The sequence below is a fragment of the Artibeus jamaicensis genome, unplaced genomic scaffold, assembly GCF_021234435.1.
Source record: "Artibeus jamaicensis isolate MK-2021 breed Jamaican fruit bat unplaced genomic scaffold, CSHL_Jam_final contig_685, whole genome shotgun sequence".
Classification (NCBI taxonomy): domain Eukaryota; kingdom Metazoa; phylum Chordata; class Mammalia; order Chiroptera; family Phyllostomidae; genus Artibeus; species Artibeus jamaicensis.
In genome coordinates, this window is record NW_026521924.1 from 183,428 (window position 1) to 206,519 (window position 23,092).

Here is a 23,092-nt window from a genome sequence, read left to right on the forward strand (position 1 = left end):
ACAAATCAAGGAAACACAGAGAGTCCCAATCAAGAGGAACCCAAAGAGGCCCACTGCAAGACACATCATCATCAAAATGGTAAAATTCCAAGACAAAGAATCTTAAAGGCCACAAGGGAGAAACATGAAGTAACATACAAGGGAGCCTTGATAAGGCTAGCAGCCGAGTTCTCAATGGAAACACTCCAAGCCAGAGGAGAATAGCAAGAAATATTCTAGGTAATGAAAGTCAGAGGCCTGCAACCAAGCTTATTCCATCCAGCAAGATTCTCAATTAAAATGGAAGGCCAAATAAGAATCTACCCAGACAAAAGAAGTATAAAAGAATACACCTCCACCACACCAGCTCTGCAAGAGATGCTAAAGGGATGCCTTTAAGAAAAGGAAAAGAGTGAGAGAGAGAAGAACACAGGTACAAAAAATGGCAATGAATACTGTATTTTTTGGACTATAAGATGCACTTTTTTACCATATTTTAAAAAAGACTTTACTTATTTATTTATTTTTAGATAGAGGGGGAAGGGAAGGAGAAAGAGAGGGAGAGAAACGTCACTGTGTGGTTGCCTTTTCTGCACCCCTTACTGAGGACCTGGCCTGCAACCCAGGCATGTGCCCTGATGGGGAATTGAATGGCAACCCTATGGTTCACAGATCTATGCTCAATCCACTGAGCCACACCAGCCAGGGCGTTTTTACCACATTTTTTTGCTTCAAAAATTTTTTTTCCTGTTTTCCTCCTCTAAAACCTAGGTGTGTCTGCAAAATAGATGCACCCTAGGTTTTAGAGGAGGAAAAGATGAAAAAAATTTTGAAGCAAAGAATGTGGTAAAAAAGTACATCTTACAGTCTGAAAAATGTGGTAAGTACCTATCAGCAATCACCTTAAATGTAAATGGATTAAATGCTCCAATCAGAAGACATAGAGTAGCTGAATGGATAAGAAAGCATGACCCACACATATACTGCCTATAGGAGACCCAACTCAGAACAAAAGACCTACACAGACTGAAAGTGAAGGGCCGGAAACAAATAGTCCAAGCAAACAGACAGGAAAAAAAAATCCAGGCTAGCAATATTCATATCAGACAAAATAGACTTCAAAAAAGGAGCCATACAAAGAGACCCAGAAGGTCACTTCATAATACTCAAGGGAAGAAACCATCAAGAAGACATAAACATTGTAAATATATATGCACCCAACATAGCAGCACCCAAATACATAAAGAAAATTTTGGAGGACTTCAAGAAAGGTATTGACAACAGCACAATTATAGTAGGGGATTTCAGCACCCCACTGTCAAAATGGATAGATCTTCCAACAAAACATCAACAAAGATATTGCAGCATTGAACAATACCCTAGATCAAATGAACTGAACTGATATATATATATATATATATATATATATATATATATATATATATATATATAGTGCCTTTCATCCCAAAGAAGCAAAATTCACATTTTTTTCAAATGCACATGGAACATTTTCAGAGATAGACCACATGATAGGTCACAAAACAAACCTCAACAAATTCAACAAAATCGAAATCATATCAACATTTTCTCTGACCACAAGGGAATGAAACTAGAAACCATCCTCAAGGAAAAGACTCAAAAACACTCAAACTCATGGTGATTGAATAGCATGCTATTAAACAATGAACCGGTCAAGAAGGACATCAAGGAGGAAATAAAAAGGTGTCTGGAAAAAAATGAAAATGATCTCACAACAACCCAAAACTTATGGGACACAGCAAAGGCAGTCCTGAGAGGGAAGTTATAGCAATACAGGCCTACCTAAAAAACACAAAGAATTATTTCAAATAAACAACCCAACCCTACACCTACAGGAACTCAAAGAACAACAACAAAGACAGCCTAGAGCAAGTAGAAGGAAGGAAATATCCAAGATCAGAGCAGAATCAAATGACATAGAGACTAAAAGCACAGTTCTAAGGATAAGTAAATCCAGGACCTTTTTCTTTGAAAAGATAAACAAAATCAACAAGCCTTTAAGGGGGTTCATCAAGAAAAAAAGAGAAAAGACCCAAATAAACACAATCAGAAATGAAAGAGGAGAGATTACAATTGATACCACAGAAATACAAAGGATTGTAAGAAACTACTATGAACAACTGTATGCCAAGAAATTTGAAAATACTTAGGTGAAACGAACAAAGTTCTAGAAAAATATAATCTCCTAAAACTCAATGAAGAAGAAGCAAAAAGCTTGAAAAGGCCAATAACAGTAGATGAAATAGAAAAAGTAATAAAAAACTTTCAACACACAAAAGCCCTGGACCTGATGGTTTCAGAAGTTCAGGTTTGAATGGACCTGTGAAACTATTCAATGATGGTTTGAATTCTACAAAGCAATTAAGGAAGCGTTAACCCCAGTCCTTCACAGACTATTCCAAAAAAATCCAAGAAGATGGAAGACTCCCAAACTCATCATCCTAATCCCAAAACCAGATACAAAGACACAACAAAGAAAGAAAACTTCATGCCAATATTGCTGATGAACATATACGCTAAAATCCTCAACAAAATATTGGCAAACAGCATGCAGCAATATGTTTAAAAGATCAAACACCATGACTAAGTGGGATTCATCCCAAGGATGCAAGGATGATACAATATTTGCAAATCAGTAAACATAATATATCACATAAACAAAATGAAAGACAAAAATCACACAATTATATCAATAGATGTAGAAAAAGTACTTGATAAGGTACAGCACTCATTTATAACACTCAGCAAAGTGGGTTTAGAGGGAGCATTCATTCGTCAATGTATATGGGAGAGACCTATAGGCAACATCATATTCAATGGGCAAAAACTAAACATTTTCTCACTAAGATCAGGAACAAGACAAGGTTATCCACTTTCACCACTTCTATTCATTCAACATAGTATTGGAAGTCCTAGTCACAGCAATCAGACAAGAAAAGAAAATAAAAGGCATCCAGATTGGAAAAGAGGAAACAAAAACTGTGATTGTTTGCAGGTGACATGATAGTGTACATAGAAAATCCTATAGACTCCACCAAAAAAGTGCTTGACCTAATAAATGAATTTGGCAAAACAGTGGGATACAAAAATCAATATCCAGAAATCAAAGGCATTTTTGTATACCAACAATGAAACATCAGAAACAGAAATCAGGAAAAAAATTGCATTTGATATAGCAACAAGAAAAAGAAAATACCTTGGAATAAACCTAACCAAGGAGGTAAAAGACCTGTACTCAGAAAACTACACAATACTCGAGAAGGAAATTAAGGAAGACACAAACAAATGGAAACATATACCATGTTCATAGACTGGAAGAATTAACATCATCAAAATGTCCGTACTACCCAAAGCAATTTATAGGTTCAATGCAATACCTATTAAAGTACCAATGGCATATTTCACAGACATAGAACAAACACTTCAAAAATTTATATGCAACCATAAATGATCCCAAATAGCTGTAGCAATTTTGAGAAAGAAGAGCAAAGCAGGGGGGATCACAATACCTGATACCAAACTGTATTACAAGGCTACTCTAATCAGAGCAGCCTGGTACTGGCATAAAAACAGGCACATGGACTGATGGAACAAAACAGAGAGCCCAGAAATAAACCCAGGTCTCTATGGTCAATTAATATTTGACAAAGGGTGCAGCAGCATAAAATGGAGCAAAAAGCAGCCTCATCAACAGTTGGTGTTGGGAGAGGTGGACAGCTACATGCAAGAAAATGAAACTCAAGCACCAATTTACACCATACTCCAAAATAAATTCAAGGTGGATAAAAGACATTAAGTTGTGACACCATAAAAGTCCTAGAGGAGAATATAGGCAGGAAAATCTCAGATATTCTATGCAGCAATATATTCATTGATATGTCCCCTAGAGCAAGTGACACAAAGGAAAGAATAAACAAATGGGATCTCATCAAAATAAAAAGCTTCTGCATGGCTAAAGAAAACAGCATTAAAATGAGAAGAGAACCAACCATATGGGAACACATATTTGCCAGTGATACCTCAGACAAGGGTTTGATCTCCAAAATATATGAAGAACTCACATGTCTCTACTCTAAGAAGATAAGCAACCCAATTAAAAATGGGAAAAGGACTTGAACAGACACTTCTCCAAACAGGACATACAGAGGATCCAGAGACACATGAAAAGATGCTCAGTATTGCTAGCTATCAGAGAGATGCAAATGAAAACCACAATGATATACCACTTCACACTGGTCAGAATGGCCATCATAAACAAAGCAACAAACAACAAATGTTCGAGAGGTTGAGGAGAAAAAAGAACCCTAGGGCACTGTTGGTAGGGATGCAGACTGCTATAACCACTGTGGAAAACAGTATGGAATTTCCTCAGAAAACTAAAATGGAATTGCCCGTTGACCCACAAATTCCATTGCTACGATCATACCCTAACAACCTTAAACACCAATTCAGAAGAACCTATGCACCCCAATGATCATTGTAGCATAATTTACAATAGCCAAGTGCTGGAAGCAACCTAAGTGTACTCACCAGTAAATGAATGGATTAAAAAACTATGGTACAGTTACACAATGGAATTCTATGCAGCAGAAAGAAAGAAGGAGCTCCTGCGTTTTGCAACAGCATAGATGGAACAAAGAGAGCATTATTCTAAGTGAAATAAGCCAGGCAGTGAAAGACAAATACCATATGATCTTATCTTTAACAGGAACCAACAAATCAACAAAATCAACAAGCTTGTTAATCAACAAAATCAACAAGCAAACAAAATATAACCAAAGACTTTGAAATTAAGAACAGGCTGACAGTGACCAGAGGGGTGAGGGGAGGGAATAATGGGGGAAAAGGGTGAAGGGTTTACAGGAACAAATATAAAGGACCCATGGACAATAACAAGGAGGGGAGATAAAAACAGGGGAAGGAGATTGTGTGGTGGGGAGGGGTGGGGGGAAAAGGCAGAAAACTGTACTTGAACAACAAAAAATGTTTAAAAAATAACTACGAAAAATTAAAATATTTTAAATTAAAAATGTACAAAAAAGATATACGGTGATTTTATATTTTAAAATTTGTATAAATATATTTTGCATATGTATTGTATAATTCGTTTATCATTGTCTTGATGTTTATCAAGTTTGATACCAGTAATTCAAGTTGACCCATTTTAACTGTTTTATAGTAGCGCATTGAATGACTGTTCTTCATTTGTTATTTGTTAACCTGCTGTGGTTGGTAATTTAGATATTGTCATGGCTGTGACAAATACTATAATAAGCATTCATGTATATGCAAAAACAAAAAAGATAGGTTGTGAACTACAGAAGTTGTTCAGAGGAGAGGACTGGATGGAATCTTCCAGAAAATGTTGATTCAGCACTAGGGAAGTGTAGAAAGGGCAATAAGAGTGAGAGCCTTAAAGAGCAGTGACGTGCCTGGTATGAAAGAGGGGCCAGCACTGGAAAGATGAAACAATGCTGCTTGAGTTTGCATTGGTTTTGGAAACTCTGCTTTGTGCTCATGTACACTGTCTCACTCAATCCTCACAGGACCCAAACAAAGTCAACTTGAGCTCTATTTTTCTTTATCAAAGAGACTCAGTGAGCTCAAATAATTCGCTTAAGTCCATGGACATAATCGAGTTGATAGTAGTAGAGCTGAGATCTTGTGGCAGATGTATAAGGCATAAGAGAAAAGGATTGATGTCTTATAAATGACAGATGGGTAGGGAAGCCCTGCTGAGTGAATAAATGAATGAGTGATGGTGACTTCAGTGTTTCGGCAATTGGATTAATCAGTGTTGGTAGCTAGGAGTCTGGGGAGGAATTTAATGTTATAGATATTGGGTTCTAGATTTTGGCTTTAATGTAGGAATGGGAATGAAGTGGCTGGTATGAGGGAATTTGTTAAGGGAGAACAGCCAGTTCACTGTACAGTTTTTAGAATTGTCTTCAACAGAGGTTGAATGAAGGGCCATGAAGTTCTCCACTTCTAACTTACTTAATGAGCAGCTGGATGCCCCCCTTACTTAACCTGAATTTGAGGCCTTTTGGGGACAGAGGGCTGTGCTGAGGGACGGCCCAGGGACAGAGAGCAGAGTGGTATGTGAGGTCATGGCCTGGCACATTGAAGACAACACTCAGCAAACTTTTACTGAAGGAAAGAACTTGTTTACTGATGGTGATAAATTGTGGGAACAGGAGATATTTTCCAGTTCTTCAAGAGTCAACATTAGGAGAGCAGTAACAGGTTTAGCTTAATGCCCCAAATTTAAAAATAGTTTTAGGTTGTGAAAGTTTTCAGCCGGTAAGGGTAGTTTTCATGCTTCAGGTGTATGCGTAGCATCTCTTCTCAGATGCTTTGAGTTCTTTGACTTTCTAAAATAATCTGAGATTGTTCCATTAAATTGCATAACTAAACACTATTTTCTAGTATAATCACGTGTTACAAAACCAGCATAGATACAGGAGAATACCTGTTTTTAAACACAATATTAAAGAAAAGGCAATCTTCCCTCATCGCTAATTTTAATAGCTGTTCTAAAAGTGCCTTCAATTTCAAATATTGACTAAAGTTTTCATGCTGCCATACTCGGCACAGGAATTGAGCCAACAGGTTGTGTTCCTGCCATAAACGGGGAGACGCAGACCTAGCACAATGTCTGTCGTCTTCTTCCTTTCCCATTCTTGTTCTTCCTTTTCCATTCTTGTTCTTCCTATCCATCCTCATCTTTCTCCTCCTCCTCCTCCTTTTCTTCCCCTTCCTCTTCCCCTTGCTTGCCTCCTTCTCCCTCTTCTGCTTCCCCTCCTCCTTTTTGTTTTCATTTGACTATAAAGGCATCTTGAAAGATGTATATGATCTGAAAAGAAAATTTGGTACATAAAAATATGTACAGTGGGCTACTACTTCAGCCACAAGAAAAGATGAAATGCTGCCATTTGTGACAACATGGAAGGACCTTGAGAATATCATGCTAAGCAAAATAAGTCAGAAAAAGACAGTTATATGATCTTACTCATATGTGGGATTTGAAACTGAGAGCAGCAAAGGAACAAACAAGAAAAAAAAAAACAAATGAAAACTGATAGACACAGACAACCCTGTGGAGGTTACCAGAAGGAAGGAGGTTGGGGTTAGGAAAGGGTAAAACAGGGTCAAATATATGGTGTTGGAAGATTTGACTTTGGGTGATAAACACAGAGTGCAGTATACAGGTGATGTATCATAGAATTGTACACTTGAAACCTCTATGGTTTTATTAACCAATGTCACCCTAATAAATTTAATTTAAAGAGACATCTTGAGAAAATACAGCATGCCTATTACTATAAAGTTGAATGTCCCTTAATGTTAAATGAACACCAAGTAAGATGATCATGACTATTTCTTCTTTCCAAATTAATTTTAGATTTAGAAAAACATTAGTAAGCTATTTACAGCTAAACTCATGCAAATTAAAGGCCATTAGATAAGGTTTCATTTTCTTAATGATTCTTCAAAACTCCAGAGGGATTGATCTCACACATTCTGTTATTTGATTCAATCTTGGAGAAACTTGAAACCTGAAATGTCCCTATTGACAAATTGGATGGAAGAGTCTTCTGTTTTAATAGCGCCCTCTGGTGGGTAATTCCCATCAAGTGAGGCCCTGTGATACTTAGGATAACTGCAAATTAGCTTTCAAGTCTGCTCAGACAAGCGGGAAGATGGCTTTCGGATAACCTAGCCAGGTTAGGATCTCGGTGGGGTTTAATGCCAGTGGGGAGAGCAGCCTCTTAAAATCAGCTCTTCCCTCCCTACCCGGTTTGGTAGATGATGGTAAATACCTCCTTTGTGGGAGTTGTGATGGGTAGCCTCTTTTCCTTGCCAGGGACCCCAGAGATGTGGGCAGTGTTTGGCTGCTTCTCTGGGTCCTTAGCTATCTCTGGGTGGGTTACTTGAAGCTGAGATTGAGCAAGGCCTGTGTCTCAGTGCCTCCAGACCTGCATTTACAGGCATACCCCTAGCACCACCTGTGGCTGCCCCTTAACTTCCTATCCCCCAGGGCCCCGGCCCCTGTTCCAGATAACTCCAGCTGAGTTAACTTTGTGGAAAAGAAAATAGTAGCAAAATGGTGGGTGTGGATTTTAACCCTAGGCAAAAATTTCATTTTGAAAACTTTTGGGTTTGGTTTAAATGTTGAGTTGACCAGTGTTTTTTTAGGTTTTTTTTTTTTTTCTGTAAAATAAAAGACACATTTTTCATTTTCACCAATAACTTTACTGATTTGGACATTTTGAGTATGTCGGCTGTCTCCCACTATCGCCTTCTAGTGGGCAGAGTCCAGGGGTGCTGCTGTGCATCCTCCAATGCATAAGACAGCCCCACAGCAAAGAGTCATTTGGCCCCATGTCAATAGTACAAGAAAGTTTGCAAACCACTTTTGACATGTTCAGTCAGTCATAGCACCTTCTCCATACACTGCATAAATCTTTTTTGTGTGTTTCAGTTGTGTTTCTGCCTTTCTTGAAATAATAAAGCATAATACATTGAAAGTGTTGCATATTTTCTTCCATCTTCAATATTAAAATGGCTGCACAAAAGTTCACCAATTTTGGTGTTTTTTTTAATGCATGATGATATGACAACTGTCAGAATACAATCTAACAAAATTGTTTCGAATGAAGTTAAAGACAACTAAGGACTACTGGAGCCATTATATGGAAAAAACCCAAATTTGTCCAACCCAATATATTTTCCATGACTCTGTTTTATCCCAGACAAAACTATAAGGGAAACTCCTTTCTTTTTTCTGTGGCAAGTTTATGGAAGGCTGTTCTTCATATCTATTAGACTGAAATGGTTAAAATGATGGTTACCTTTTGTTTAATCAGAGAGAATTGAAGAGTTTTTCCTCATCTTCCTTGAGTAGTGGTGAAAATGAACCTAAAATGGGTGGTCTGGAGCCCTGAGTCTCCCTGAGATCCCTACCTTTTGCTTCTTCATAAGAGTTAGTGGGAGGAGGGGATCTTTCCAGGTAGGATAGGGACCTTGTGGTTGATGTTGAGGGTATGGGAAGAGGAAACATGCTATTAGGCCTTTAGATGCACAGGCTCTTTGGTTCCCTGGATATTTTGCTTTATTTCATTTTGGGTATCTTTCATTTCTCGACCAAGCTCTCAATCAGTTCTGTGAGCATTTTGATTACCAAGACTTTAAATTCTTCATCAGATAGGTCGGCAGTCTCCTCATTGGTTAGTCCTGAGGTTTTGCTGTGTTATTTCATTTGGGCCATATTTCTTTGTCTTGGCACTCCTGCTAAGTTGTAAAAGGCAAGACCTTAGGTATTCACCCAGGCAAGGCAACCCTCTTCGCTATGTTTCCTGTTGTGGGGGCGGGCAGAGGGAAAAATTCAGCTGGCCTGTTCATCTCCAGCGCACTTTCCTACAGACTCTCCTGTCAGCCTGGGAGTATCTGTCAGGGGGGCTATGGCTCTTAGTCTGGTACGGTTTCCCCTTAAGTCAGCCGCTCCCACGCAGCTCCTCTGAGCTTGGCGGTCGGCCCCGCCCCCCAGTCGCCTCTCCGAGGTTTCTCTGAGCGGGCTCCTGCTGTCCGCTTTACCCATCTGGTTATTCTGGTAGATTTTTTTCTTAATTTTTTGGTTGTCCGAGTTCCATGCAGTTTGTTTTTCTGGCTGTTTTGGTTGTTTATTGGTTTTAGATTGGTGGTTACCTCCTTTCGGTTGTGCGAGGAAGTGAAGGGTTTCTACCCATGCTTCCATTTTGGCCAGAACTGCTGTTTGTATTTTTGATCTACTTTTTCTTAGATAAGTCCTTTAGATAAGTCCTTAAAGACATTTTATATAATAAGGGCTCGGTGATGATGAACTCCTTTAACTTGACCTAATCTGGGGAGCACTTTATCTGCCCTTCCATTCTAAATGGAAGTAATATTAGATAGAGTAATCTTGAATATAGGTCCTTGCCTTTCATGACTTGGAATACTTCTTTCCAGCCCCTTCTTTTTTTTTTTACTTCTTCATACCTTCTTTATTAAAAAAATTTTTTTTAATTAAAAAAATTTTTAATTTAATTATTTTTCTTTTTTTCTTTTTTATTGATTATGCCATTACAGTTGTTTTATTTCCCCCCTTCATTCCCCTCCACCCTATGCCCCTATCCCCACCATTATCCCCCCTTTAGTTTATGACCATGTGTCTCAAGTTCTTTAGATTCTATATTTCCCACACTATTCTTGCCCCCCATCTATTTTCTATCTACCGTCTATGCTACTTATTTTCTGTACCTTCTCCTCCCTTCTTCTCCCACTCCCCTGTTGCTAACCCTCCTTGAGATCTTCATTTCTATGTTTCTACTCCTGATCTAGCTGTCCTTTTAGTTTGCTTTTGTTTTAGGTGTGGTTGTTAATAACTGTAAGTTTGCTGTCCTTTCACTGTTCATGTTTTTTAAACTTCTTTTTCTTAGGTAATTCCCTTTAACATTTTATATAAGTTTTTCAAGTACAGTTTTCTGTCTATTTCTCCCATCCCAGCCCCCCCCACCCCGTGCTCCCCACCTCCCTCCCATTTCCACCCCCCTTAGTTATTGTCCCTGTGTACTTTATACTTGTTCCTCTAAATCCCTCCCCTTTCTCCCCTTAAATTCTCTCCCCTCTCTCCTCTGGTCACTGTCCCCTTGTTTTCTATTTCAGTGTCTTTGTTTTTTTCTGCTTCCTTGTTTATTTTGTTGTTTAGCTTCCTGTTAAAGGTGAGATAATATGGTATTTGTCTTTCAACTCCTGGCCTATTTCACTCAGCATAATGCTTTCCAGTTCCATCCATGCTGTTGCAAAGGGCAGTAGCTCCTTCTTTCTCTCTGCTGCATAGAATTCCATTGTGTATATGTACCACAGTTTTTTGATCCATTCATTTACTGACGGGCTCCTAGGTTGCTTCCAACTCTTGGCTATTGTAAATTGTGCTGCTAGAAATATTGTGGTGCATAGGTTCTTTGAGATTGGTGTTTTAGGGTTTTAGGATATAATCCTAGCAGTGGAATTGCCGGGTCAAAAGGCAGGTCCATTTTTAGTTTTCTGAGAAAATCCAGCTCCTTCTTGCCTGTAAGGTTTCTTTGAAGAAATCACCTGATAGTCTTATGGGAACTCCTTTGTAGGTAACTGTTTCCTCTCTTGCTGCTTTTAAGATTCTCTCCTTATCTTTAATCTTGAGTAACTTAATTATAATGTGTCCTGGTGTGTTTCTCCTTGGATCCAACTTGTTTGGGACTCTCTGAGCTTCCTGTACTTCCTTAAAGGCTATTTCCTTTGCGAGCTTGGGAGAGTTCTTCTTCATTATATTTTCAAATAAGTTTTCAATTTCTTGCTCTTCCTTTTCTCCTTCTGGCACCCCTATAATTCAGATGTTGGAATGTTTAAAGATTCCCCTGAGGTTCCTAAGCCTCTCCTCATTGTTTTGAATTCTTGTTTCTTCATTTTGTTCTGGTTGAATGTTTATTTTTTCCTTCTGGTCCACACCGTTGATTTGAGTCCTGGTTTCCTTCCCTTCACTGTTGGTTCCCTGTGTATTTTCCTTTACTTCTCTTTGCATAGCCTTCACTTTTTCCTCTGTCTTGGGACCATTTCTGTGGTCATCCTGATTACCAGTGTTTTGAACTGTGCATCTGATAGGTTGGCTGTCTCTTCGTTGCTTAGGTGTATTTTTTCTGGAGCTTTGATCTGTTATTTCATTTGGGCCACATTTTTGTGTGTCTGCATGCCTGTTGTAGTAAGGGGTGAAGCCTTATGTATTCGCCAGGGTGGAGCAACCATGAAGCTGCGTTGTGGTGCTATGTGTAGAGGAGGGGCCCAAGAGTGAACAATGCCACTCGCTTAGCTCTGTGCCAGCTTTCAGTTACTTCCTCTGCTACCCACAAGCAAATCGGGCCCTTCTGGTGCTGATTCGTGGGTAGATGATTTTGTGTACATTCTAGGACCCTGTGGGTCTGTCCAAGAACCCTCCTGTGAGACTGGAAGTTTCTCCTGCTGGCCCCTCAACCCCCACAGGTGTTTTCAATTGGTGGTCTGAGGCTTTATTTCCCCTCACTGGAACCCTGGGTTGAGTGTTTTGTCTCACTCCCCAGTCGTTCCTTCCGGTTCACCTGCACACAAATGTGGGACCACCTGCTCCATCAGTCTCTCCCTTACCAGCCAGTCGCCACCTCGCAGTGAGTCCTCTCCACCCTGGCTGCCTGTCTCTGCCCCTCCTACCAGTCTATTTGGATGTTTCTTTTTTAACTTCTTGGTTGTCGGACTTCCATACAGTTTGACTTTTTGTCAGATCTGGTTGTTTTTTGTTTTTAAATTTGTTGGTGTCCTTTTTTTTGGTTGTTTGAGGAAGCAAAGTATATCTACCTATGCCTCCATCTTGGCCAGAAGTCCCAATGTGTCTTGTTTTAAAGCAGGGAGAGATTTTATGTGCCCTTGGAATGCTAGGCTGAGAGGGCAGGGGTGACGCGAAGGCTTGTGGGGATTTGGAAAGCTTTGTTTGGTCCCCTTCCCAGATGGCTGTATCTAGGATGACCCCTCATCTTGATTTGCTTCATTTGCATCAGTTGTGTTGTCTGGGGGAACTATTTGTGCTTTACCTCAGCGTCCCATTGTAGTTATGTGGAGCAGCAGACATGGGCACAGGCCCCACACAGCTTGGCTGCACATCCTCTCCATCTTGGGCAAATATCCAAGTAGGAAAGGGCATCTGGCTTCTGACTTTGGGGAGTCCAGCCATGCTGCTGCATCTACTTCAGGCACTTACTGTGGTGAATAGCCGGACTCTAAAAATGATGGCATTGATTTGGCATGGTTTGGGCAATAACTTCTGGCTGCTGTGACTGTTGGGTTTTGAATATTTAGTTTCCAGAACCTCTGATAGAATGAATAACTTTATAAGTTTATTTCTAAAATCGTAAATCATTATGCTTTAAAATCATCTTTGCTTCTGTGTATAATTGTCACTTTGCATTGTTTACATTTTTATATTTAAGGAATTTTTGTTAATGTAAGTAGGAAAAAGGATAAAAGTTGCTTTTTGCTTGTTTAAAAAGTTTCCTTTTTATAAACCTGGGAATATATATATATTATATGTGTGTGTATATATATACACACACAAAAAATCACATACACTCTATTGTTAATGGTCCTGCAGTGATTTATTAAAGTAGTGTAATCCTTATGAGATAAAAGTAGCATTCAAGATATTGTCAACACTGAAGGGACTTTTATTTAAATCTGTGGTAATTGTATCTTTTTTTCTCTTTTTGGCTTTCAGGTTTTCAAAACCCTTGGGACAGATGTTGTGAAGTCCGCATTTGAAGGTTATAATGCTTGTGTCTTTGCATATGGACAGACTGGATCGGGAAAGTCATACACTATGATGGGAAATTCTGTATGTTGTTTACACACTGTGGGAAGAAAATTTTTCATTATCTCTCTTTAAACTGATAAAATTGTCTGTGTTATCTTCTTTTCTGTACCAACTTGTTTTTCATGATCTGATCATTCTTTTGCAATAAGATAAAACTCAGTAATAGGTTGGACTAAATTTCATTTGAGAGATTTTATATTAGAAACAGTTTTAAGTTTATAAGACTGAATAATGGATGCAAGTTTCAGTTCATTTTCTCTTTTTAAAGGCTCTATAATCTTATCCAGAATGTATGCTGGGCACTCAAGTAATTTATTCTTCTTTTCTGCCAGCACAACAGTTTGAATAAAATTACTGAACTCTCTTCAATTTAAAATTATTCAAAACATTTTTCCTTAAGAAAAAATGTAAAAAAATTCTTTTTGGTAGAAATGTACTACAGAAGTTCAACAAATACATAAAAAGGGTTAGAATTATAGTTTGTATAGCTTGTGTATGGCTATAAACATAGGACATAGAGTTTAGTAGTTATGCTGTATAAATTAAGAGACCTTTAAGTTATATGTGCCTCCAAATATGAGGAGTAAAAACTAGGCATTTTTTGCCAGAGCTTTATTTCATCTCTGTTTTCTCCAGATCTGGATGGTGCTGTGTGTTTCACTTTTTTTTATGTTGTGGTGAAACCTGTTCACTGATTCTTGTACTTGTGTTACATTCTGGATGGAAATAGTAGAGGCAGATTGCAAGCTTCTTGCTGGCGAGCACAGTGGTGCCTTCAGCGCTAAGGGTTCGGCGGCACCTGTGCAGTAAAGGAGGCTTGATTACTCCAGATGAAAGCATTTCAGTGCACGTGTACTGGCTTCTAACTCCAGGTGTTTCCTTGATGTGATTAGTAGAAAGGTGTTGTATGAGAGAGGCCTCAGTGCTGAAAAGTGAGGAAGAATAAATTTATAGAGCAAACAGATGCATTTTCTTTTATCATTATGTTTCTCTTCCTACTCTCCTACTGTGCCTTTTTGGGGGAAAACAACAGCCTTATCTGAAAGTTAAATTACCCTGGAGCTATTTTTTCTGAGTTACACATGTATAAAGCACTTTTTTTTTTTTAAGATTTTATTTATTTATCTTTAGAGGGGAAGGGAAGGAGAGAGGGAGAGAAATATCAGTGCATAGTTGCTTCTCATGCGCCCCCTGCTGGGAACTGGCCTGCAACCCAGGCATGTGCCCTGACTGGGAATTGAATGGCAGTTGTTTGGTTCTTAGGCCCACACCCAGTCCACTGAGCTACACCAGCCAGGGCTTAAAGCACTCTTAAATTGTTGCTGTTTGCTCTGACCTTACAGTTGGGTAGTATTTGTGATGTTTTTCAAAAATATTTTTTAAAGAACAAAATGCATGGTGAAAGGCTTACTTTTTCTTGATAAGAATAGGTACATATTTCATGGTATAAAGAAAAAAAACTGTTAAAGCTGTGATGGTATTTCTTTTAATTTTTGGGTGTGGGACTGAGTGAACATGAGGACAGACTTTAGAAGCAAACATTGAGGCTTTGAAGTTTCAGTTTCCTAAGAACATTTTGCCTCTTCTGTTGTGTCGTTCTGACGTTCATCAGCTTGTTAACGCTGACGGAAATATGAAAATTACTGATTGTGTGCATGTTGTATAAGTAATATAACACATAAAGCACTTCCTGTCTAGGAAGGCCAGGTAGTGATTAATGTATCAAAGGAGGGATAGCTTACATGTTTTAATGTGGTTCTGCCACCTAAGTTTTAAGATAATTATTAGCTATTTTGGGGATTTACTAAGGTTTCCTTGGTGTTTCTTTTCTGTCCTGTGTCCATTTTACCTTCTCTGGTCATTCGACTAGATCATATTTTTAGCATTCATTCTATAGCTGTAGACTGTCTTGTTTGAAAGTTAGAGAATAAGTTTTCTTATGTTTTCAAGCCAAGATTTAACTGATTAGCAGCTGATAGCCATGTATTACCACAATTTCAGTGTGTAGAAATTAGAAAGCTCAATCCTCTTATTTGAGAGGGTAGGAAGCAGTGGTAAGTAGTGTGTGTTGGGCTTGGGATTGGCCTGCAGGCCCCTGAAGCAAACTACCTATTTAACCACCAGTTGCTTTTGTTTCGTGACAGCTGTTGCCATTCCTCTTTCCCACTGCAGGGTGATTCTGGTTTAATACCTCGGATATGTGAAGGGCTCTTTAGTCGAATAAATGAAACCACCAGATGGGATGAGGCATCTTTTCGAACTGAAGTCAGGTAGGGTCCACGGCTGGAGTGAGTGTGAGCTTGGCTGGAACTCGCTTTTAGGTGCCTGAAGTGCATAAAGCCTTTGGGTTCCTGAGGGGAACCTTCCTGAACTATGGTATTTGGGCATAAAAGCTTTAAAAACACTTGTTTTCTATGACTTTCTTGGGTACAATTTGAATTAGGACTTGGGAGGCTGGTGAAAATAACCCAGATTGGTCAGAAACACAAATTTTTGATGTTTTGCTGAAATGGAGTGAGCATTTGACTTTTAAGTGTATACCCAGTTTACTTACCTTCTTCTTTTAGCTGAATAAAGTTTGTATTTTTCTTTATGTTGGTGGCATCATTATCAATCTGACTTTTAAATAAATCTGGATAGTTGAAGTGTTTTTTTCTCCTTGAATTGAAATGTTTCTGGGAGCCCACTTCTTCAGGGGTTTTGAGGACAGATAAAGCAATTAAGAGTTCTCATGACTACTTGACCTCTTAGTAGCTGTATGGCCTTTGACAAATTGTTTAAATCACCCTAATCCTCCATTGCCTAACCTATAAAATGGGAATAATTTTAGCACTTACCTTTTGGGTCATTGTCAGTATTAAATGAAATATTCCACGTAGAGTGCTTAGCAAAGTACTTGATGCATAGTTACCAACTATTAATGTATGTTGCTGTTGTTATTTTTAATATCTAAAATAATTTCTGTGATTTCAATTTTATTTAACATTTTTAGCTACTTAGAAATTTATAATGAACGTGTGAGAGATCTACTTAGGCGGAAGTCATCCAAAACCTTCAACTTAAGAGTCCGTGAGCATCCAAAAGAAGGACCATATGTTGAGGGTAAGAGTGAATATTTTGAAACCCTATTCATATTGGGAATTTGTGCAAAAATAATAGTTTTGAGGGAAAAAAGAATAATAGACTTTAATTTTTAATTTTTTGACAGTTGATTATTGTAAAAATGATGTCTGTTGCTACACAATATTTTTAATAGTATATTTTACTGATTACACTACTACAGTTGTCCCAGTTTTGCTCCTTTGCCCCTTCCACCCAGTAGCCCCCATTCCCTCCAGCAGTTTCTGCTTACTTCACGTCCGTGGGTCATGCATATAAGTTATTTGGCGACTTCAGTTCCTATACTGTTCTTATCATCCCCCTGTCTATTTTGTACCTACCAATTTGTACTTCTTAATCCTGGTACCTTTCCCCCATTCTCCCCCTCCCCTCTCCGAATGGATAATTGTCCAAATGATCTCCATATCTATGATTGTGTTTCAGTTCTGCTTGTTTACTTAGTTTTTTAGATTCAGTTGTTGATAGTTGTGAATTCATTGCCATGCTAATATTCATGGCTTTGATTTTCTTTTTCTTAAATAAGTTCCTTTAACATTTCATATAATAGGGGCTTGGTGAATGATGAACTCCTATAGCTTTACCTTGTCTGGGAAGCACTTTATCTGCCCTTCCATTCTAAATGATAGCTTTGCTGGATAGAGTAATTTAGGTTGTAGGTTCTTGCTTTTCATCATTTTGAATACTTCTTGCAAGTCTCTTCTTGCCTGAAAAGTTTATTTTGAGAAATTAGCTGTCAGTCACATGGGAACTCCTTTGTAGGTAATTCTCTGCTTTTCTCCTTCTGCTTAAGATTCTCTTTATCTTTAACCTTTAGCATTTTAATTATGATGTATCTTGGTGTGGCCCTCTTTGTGTCCATCTTGTTTGGGACTCTGTGCTTCCTGAACTTGAATGCCTATATCTTTCACCAAAGAGGGAAGTTTTATTTCATTATTATTTTTTAAATACATTTCCAATTTCTTGCTCTTTTTTGTTTCCTTCTGGTACTCTTTTGATTAGAATGTTGGTATGTTTGAAGTTTTCCCAGAGGTTCTATACCCTATCCTTATGTCTTTAAAATCTTTTATCTTCTCACTGTTCTGATTCAATGTCTTTTTCTTCCTCATGTTTGAGATCATTGATTTGATTCTTGGCTTCATCCACTGCACTGTTGGTTCCCTGTAAATTTTTCTTTATTTCACTTAGTGTGTGTAACCTTAATTTCTGCCTAGGTCTTTTTTTATGATATTGAAGTACCCAATGAGGTCCTTGAGCATCCTGATACCACTGTTTTGAAGTCTGCATCTGATAGATTGCTTATCTCCATTTTGTTTAGCTCTTTTTCTGGAGTTTTGTTCTGTTGTTTTATTTGGGCCATGTTTCTTTGTCTCCTCATTTTGGCAGCCTCCCTGTTGTTTGTTTCTAGGTATTAGGTAGAGCTGCTATCTTAGTGGTATGGCCTATTATAGAAAAGTGTGCTGGTAAGTTGGATCGGGTGGAGCCTTGGGTAATCACCAGGGTGGGGCACCCAGTGTGAACCATGTTAGTGGAGTTACAGATAGGGTGTCAGTGCTCTGTGGCTCTGAGTGGAGAAGGGCTCAGAAAGGGAAAAATGCTGCTGCCTGGCTTCTGCAGTTTTGTCTGGGAGGGAGCTGTCATTTGGTACTCACTTTGTGTCACTGGGTGTCACTGGTGCTCTTCTAGCTGTTGCCCCAGTGCAAGATCCCAGAGGGAGTGATTCTGCAGAAGTCTTAAATTTGTTGTGGGCCCTTTAGGAGGAGACACCAGAGAATTGTGCAGTTCCTTCTGCCTCCCCACCAATGGTTTTTACATTCAGAAGTAATGGGAACTTATCTTCTTGACGCTGGAACCCTGGGCTGGGTGGTCTGTTGTGGGCCTGTGATCCCTCATTCCCAAGGTTATTTTTCCTGATTTTTACCCACCACATGTGGGTGTGGGATCACTCATATGGTGTCTGCACATCTCCGTCCTTTCTATCTGTCTGGATGAATGTGACTTTTTAAATTCCTTGGTTGTTGGACTTTCATACAGCTTGATTTTCTGATGATTGTGGCTGATAGTTGTTTTGTAGTCTAGTTGTAATTTTTGCAGTGGTTGTGCAAGGAGGTAATCTATGTTTACCTCTTCAATATTTATTTAATGAATTTATATTTCACAGTGCATTCACTCATTTCCTGGGGCTTGCTGATAGATTTCCTCTGACTTTAAGAACTCTCTGGTAATTTGTTTTCCAGTGTTCTTGGGAAAGATAAGCAACCTTATAACCTATCCTTTTAAATGGCGTTGCATTTTAGCTGTATATTTTTACTCACACTAATGGTAATGCATGACCATAAGGAGATTCTAAGTTGTCTCACCTTTTGAGAAGGTCATTTGCAGAGTAGCCTGTGCTGTGGTTCTTAGTATTTGTTTTCAGTTAGCTATGTTACAATCAGTTGTGTGGAATCACAAGTATAGATGAGTAATGGGATGGCCTGTGCTAATTATTTTAAAAATAGACTGGATTTAAGGTGCTTTTTATTAAAAAAACTATCCTCACTTATTCTGAATAAGGCAGCCAAGTAATGGCTGGCTCGTAGGAATCATATACATGAATGTGCTTGTGTGTGATGGTCTTTTGTGTGTGTCTCTTTGGAGGCAAGACTGAGAACTGGTTGTGGGTTGAAAGATGTTCCTGTTATGGTTATTCTTTTTACCTGCAGCTATCAGGTGTCCCATTCTGCATTTTATTAAATTGCCAATTGAACTTTTGCCTTTTATACCCAAAGTAAGGTGTGTGATTATGTATTTCTTTCATGGGGTTTGTAACAGCTATTATTGTTAATAGATTTAGCCTAACTGTGCTTTCATGTTTTCCCTTTAATTGTCTTATCAGATGTTAAACATGTTATAACTCTGGTTTATGAAGAGACAGAATAATCAAACTGGGTAAAACATCCAGAATCTGATGTAGGTACACATGGGGATTTAGTTTCTAATAAATTTGCTATTCAAACATCAGGGGAACATGAGTTATTAAGTTACTTATTTGCAGAAGTTTGGAGAAGGGAAAGCTTTAAGAAATTTGACTTACAACTAGAAACCATGAAATAAATGTGTTAAATTTGAAGTGGGAAAAAATAACTTTATACTTGGCAGAAAAACCATAAGCAAAGTAAAAAGACAACCTATACACGGGGAAAATGTTTTCAATTCAAGTTTCAGACAAAGGACTAATTTTCTTACTGTATATGAAGAGCTTCTATAAATCCATAAGGAGAGGTCCTGCAACTGAGTAGAAAAATGAACAAAGGATGTCAACACACTGTTCATAGAAATAGAAATATGGGTAATTTTTAAATGGAGGAAAGAACATTTAGCCTCATTCATAGGGAAAAGTAAAATAAAAATTCTTTAAGATTACATTTGTTACCATCTCCGGCGTATGTAAGTAAGCCTGACAGGACAGTGTTAGGAGACAGGCAGGATTATATACTGTTGCTGGGTCTTAATTGCCCTCTGTGGAGAACAACTCTTACATTATCTCTCAAAATTTCAAAAGTGCTTCATCAGGCTATTCCACCTCTTAAGAATTTATTCTGCATAAATATTTACACACATTTGAAAAGACCTATGTACAATATTATTTATAGTAGTGTTCTTTGTAATTGGAAACAAAATGTATACAACCTCTATAATCCCAATAGGCAGTGGGTAAATTGGTTATGGTGTATTCAGACAGTTGAATGCTCTGCAGCTATAAAAATAAATGAGGAATCACCTTAACTGGTACAGAGTATTCTTAAATCATTATTACATAGGAAAAAGCAGGATGTAAAACTGTTTTTGGTATGCCGCCATTTATGTGAAAGGGGGAAAGATTTTTAACATGTAATTTTTGTATACGTACATGTTCTTTCTAGAAGGGCATGGGGGACGTGGTGACATTGGGTTGCCTGACGGGGGGATAGGAGGAGTGGGTGGTAGGGCAGGGGGAGGGGGACACTTTTTACACATTTTGTAGTATTTGACTTTGGAACTATGTGAATGTTCCCAAGAAAATGAATGAAAAGTTTTTAAAGAGGATTTAAAAAATGCTTTTGCAGTGTTGCCTGAGCTCAGTGTTTACATTTTCCTTCTGTGTGCTATGACTGAAGCTAATGAGACTGATGAGAATGGTTAGCATTTATCCCCACGTTAGGCATGCATTATTTAGATGAAGTGACTGAGGTGTGGTGGGCTATGTGACTTGGTAAGCCACAGAGCTGGGATCTGACCCCAGGAGGCCCAGCTCCCAGCGAGTTATTAACCACCCCTCTATAGGAACATGTAAGATCTTTGTCCAGTCGTGTATTATCTCATAGAGGTAAGTTTCTTATTCCATTTACTATATGTTAAGAAGATTTCCTCACCCCCCCCCTTTTTTTTTCAGATTTGTCCAAACATTTAGTACAGAATTATAGTGATGTAGAAGAACTTATGGATGCAGGAAATATCAATCGTACCACTGCAGCGACTGGGATGAATGACGTCAGTAGTAGGTCTCATGCCATCTTCACCATCAAGTTCACTCAGGTAAGGGCAGATTTGGGGAATGGCTGGCTCCATCCCTGAGGTCTTTACTTGCTGATTAGCACCAGCTGAGGACTCATCATTGCTGAACCAGGAGCAGCAGCAGGCAAAGGTGACTGACTGTCATTTTCTTGTTAATGAGAGTTGAACATGTGCTCTGTTGTGGTTACAATCACAGTAATTTGAAATGCCCTGATGTGTATGTACTCTTAAGAGATGTTTAGCAGGCTTCTGCCCTGTTCAGGACATGAAAAATCTTGCTTTGTGCTTAATTAAGCAAAAGTTTTCATTGTTGCAAGCTCTGTGGGAGAAAGGGATTGTAAGTCAGAACAGCTGGAGGCCAAGGTAAGTGATTGGTTGCAGTGTATTATCGCTCCATGGAGCTCACTCCGCAGTGAGTGTGATTATTGACTATGATTATTGGAATGATATTAAAGGACAACCAACATTTTTAAAGACTAATACAAGAATAATTCTAATCAAGGGGTGGAGGGCATTTTGCATGTCTGGAAATTATTGAAGGTAAATATTTTAATACCTAGGCTAGTGGAACAGATGAATACAAAAATGTAGGGTCCTCTCATGGCTTAATAATATGTTAGGAGTTTGGGGATGTCCTGGCTTATATTAACCACTGAGCACATCACATAGAAAAAAGGTTATATTTTCTTAATAAGGGGATCAGAGAGCAAAAAAACGAAAAATGAAAAAAATTCTCTAAGGTCAGTTGATAAAAATTCTCCTCATCTTTACCTTTTCCCAGACCTTGCTCTTGATTTACTCTGCCGGTTTTTCTCCTTTCTGATTAATGTGAGTAGCATATAGCCGTCCCTAATTTCTAAGGGACTTACATTTCTGTCAAAATATGGTACTTTTCTTTTGGTATTTTGGTTCATACTGTAAAATGTAGATTAAAAGTCTTTGGGAAAGAATTTTTGGTAGAATTCAGAACCAAGGAATACAGTATTTAAGATGATTACTTTTTTATAATTTGCGAACATTGTAATATCAAATAGTGGTTGAATGATCTTTTATATAGTTGTCTACATTTATCATCTTTTGGGGAGCCATTGTGTTTGGAATGCTGAAGATTCTAGATGAAAACAAAACTAATTACTTGTTTCCTTATATTTTTCTTTGTTGAGGGCCCCTCAGTGCCTAGGTTTCTGTTCTGCAGTCAGACTCAGTGAGCCTTTGTTGAGAAACACTGAATGATTTGAATAATGGAATAGTTCTTCAGAAAATTTAACAACCACATATGTATTCAGTTTAATTTGGGGAATTTTTATAATCAGTGAGAAGGCCAATGAAACAACCAAATTAAAAAAAAAAATCCCATGCTGAGAGATCATAATGAGGAGTGCAAAATAATTAGAATTTGTATCATAAACAATATCAGAACTGTGTATATCTGTTCAATTTTCCTTTTATGTCTTGCTATAGGCAAAATTTGATTCCGAAATGCCATGTGAAACCGTGAGTAAGATCCACTTAGTGGATCTTGCGGGAAGTGAGCGTGCCGATGCCACTGGTGCCACCGGGGTGAGACTGAAGGAAGGGGGCAATATTAACAAATCCCTCGTGACTCTGGGAAATGTCATTTCTGCCTTAGGTAGGTTTATATTTGTCTCCTGTCTCCTCTTATTCTTTGGTCCTGTGGTCTTTTGTGGTCCATAATGGCGCAGAGCAATTATGTTTGTGTTACAGACTGAGGTTATATCCTCAAGGTTTTCTGAAGTCAAATTAGAGGAAAAGAACTTTAATAATTGTCTTTTTTTCTTCTCTGCAGCTGATTTATCTCAGGATGCAGTAAACCCTTTTGTAAAGAAGAAGCAAGTTTTTGTGCCTTACAGGGATTCTGTTTTGACTTGGTTGTTGAAAGATAGCCTTGGAGGAAACTCTAAAACTATCATGATTGCCAGTAAGAATTTTAAGTTCTTTTCTTCAACACAGTGTTTCATGTGAATTAATTGCAAACATTTAAGTTTAAAGAGTCTCATTAGGAAATAG

General features: G+C 38.3%; 1 protein-coding gene across 6 annotated transcripts in view; it reads left to right on the forward strand.

The window, feature by feature from the left end:
* The window catches only part of KIF16B (kinesin family member 16B), a 317,135-nt gene that overhangs the window by 39,519 nt on the left and 254,524 nt on the right, over positions 1-23,092 (forward strand). For all 6 annotated transcript variants that reach the window (XR_008392618.1, XM_053671040.1, XM_053671038.1 and 3 more), the window contains 6 exons: positions 13,316-13,432; positions 15,584-15,681; positions 16,404-16,513; positions 20,943-21,085; positions 22,526-22,694; positions 22,872-23,003. Coding sequence is in view for 5 of the 6 variants with exons in the window: in XM_053671040.1 (XP_053527015.1) it covers positions 13,316-13,432; positions 15,584-15,681; positions 16,404-16,513; positions 20,943-21,085; positions 22,526-22,694; positions 22,872-23,003 (769 nt within the window). In the remaining variant the exon portion in view is untranslated. The remainder of the gene's footprint in view (positions 1-13,315; positions 13,433-15,583; positions 15,682-16,403; positions 16,514-20,942; positions 21,086-22,525; positions 22,695-22,871; positions 23,004-23,092) is intronic.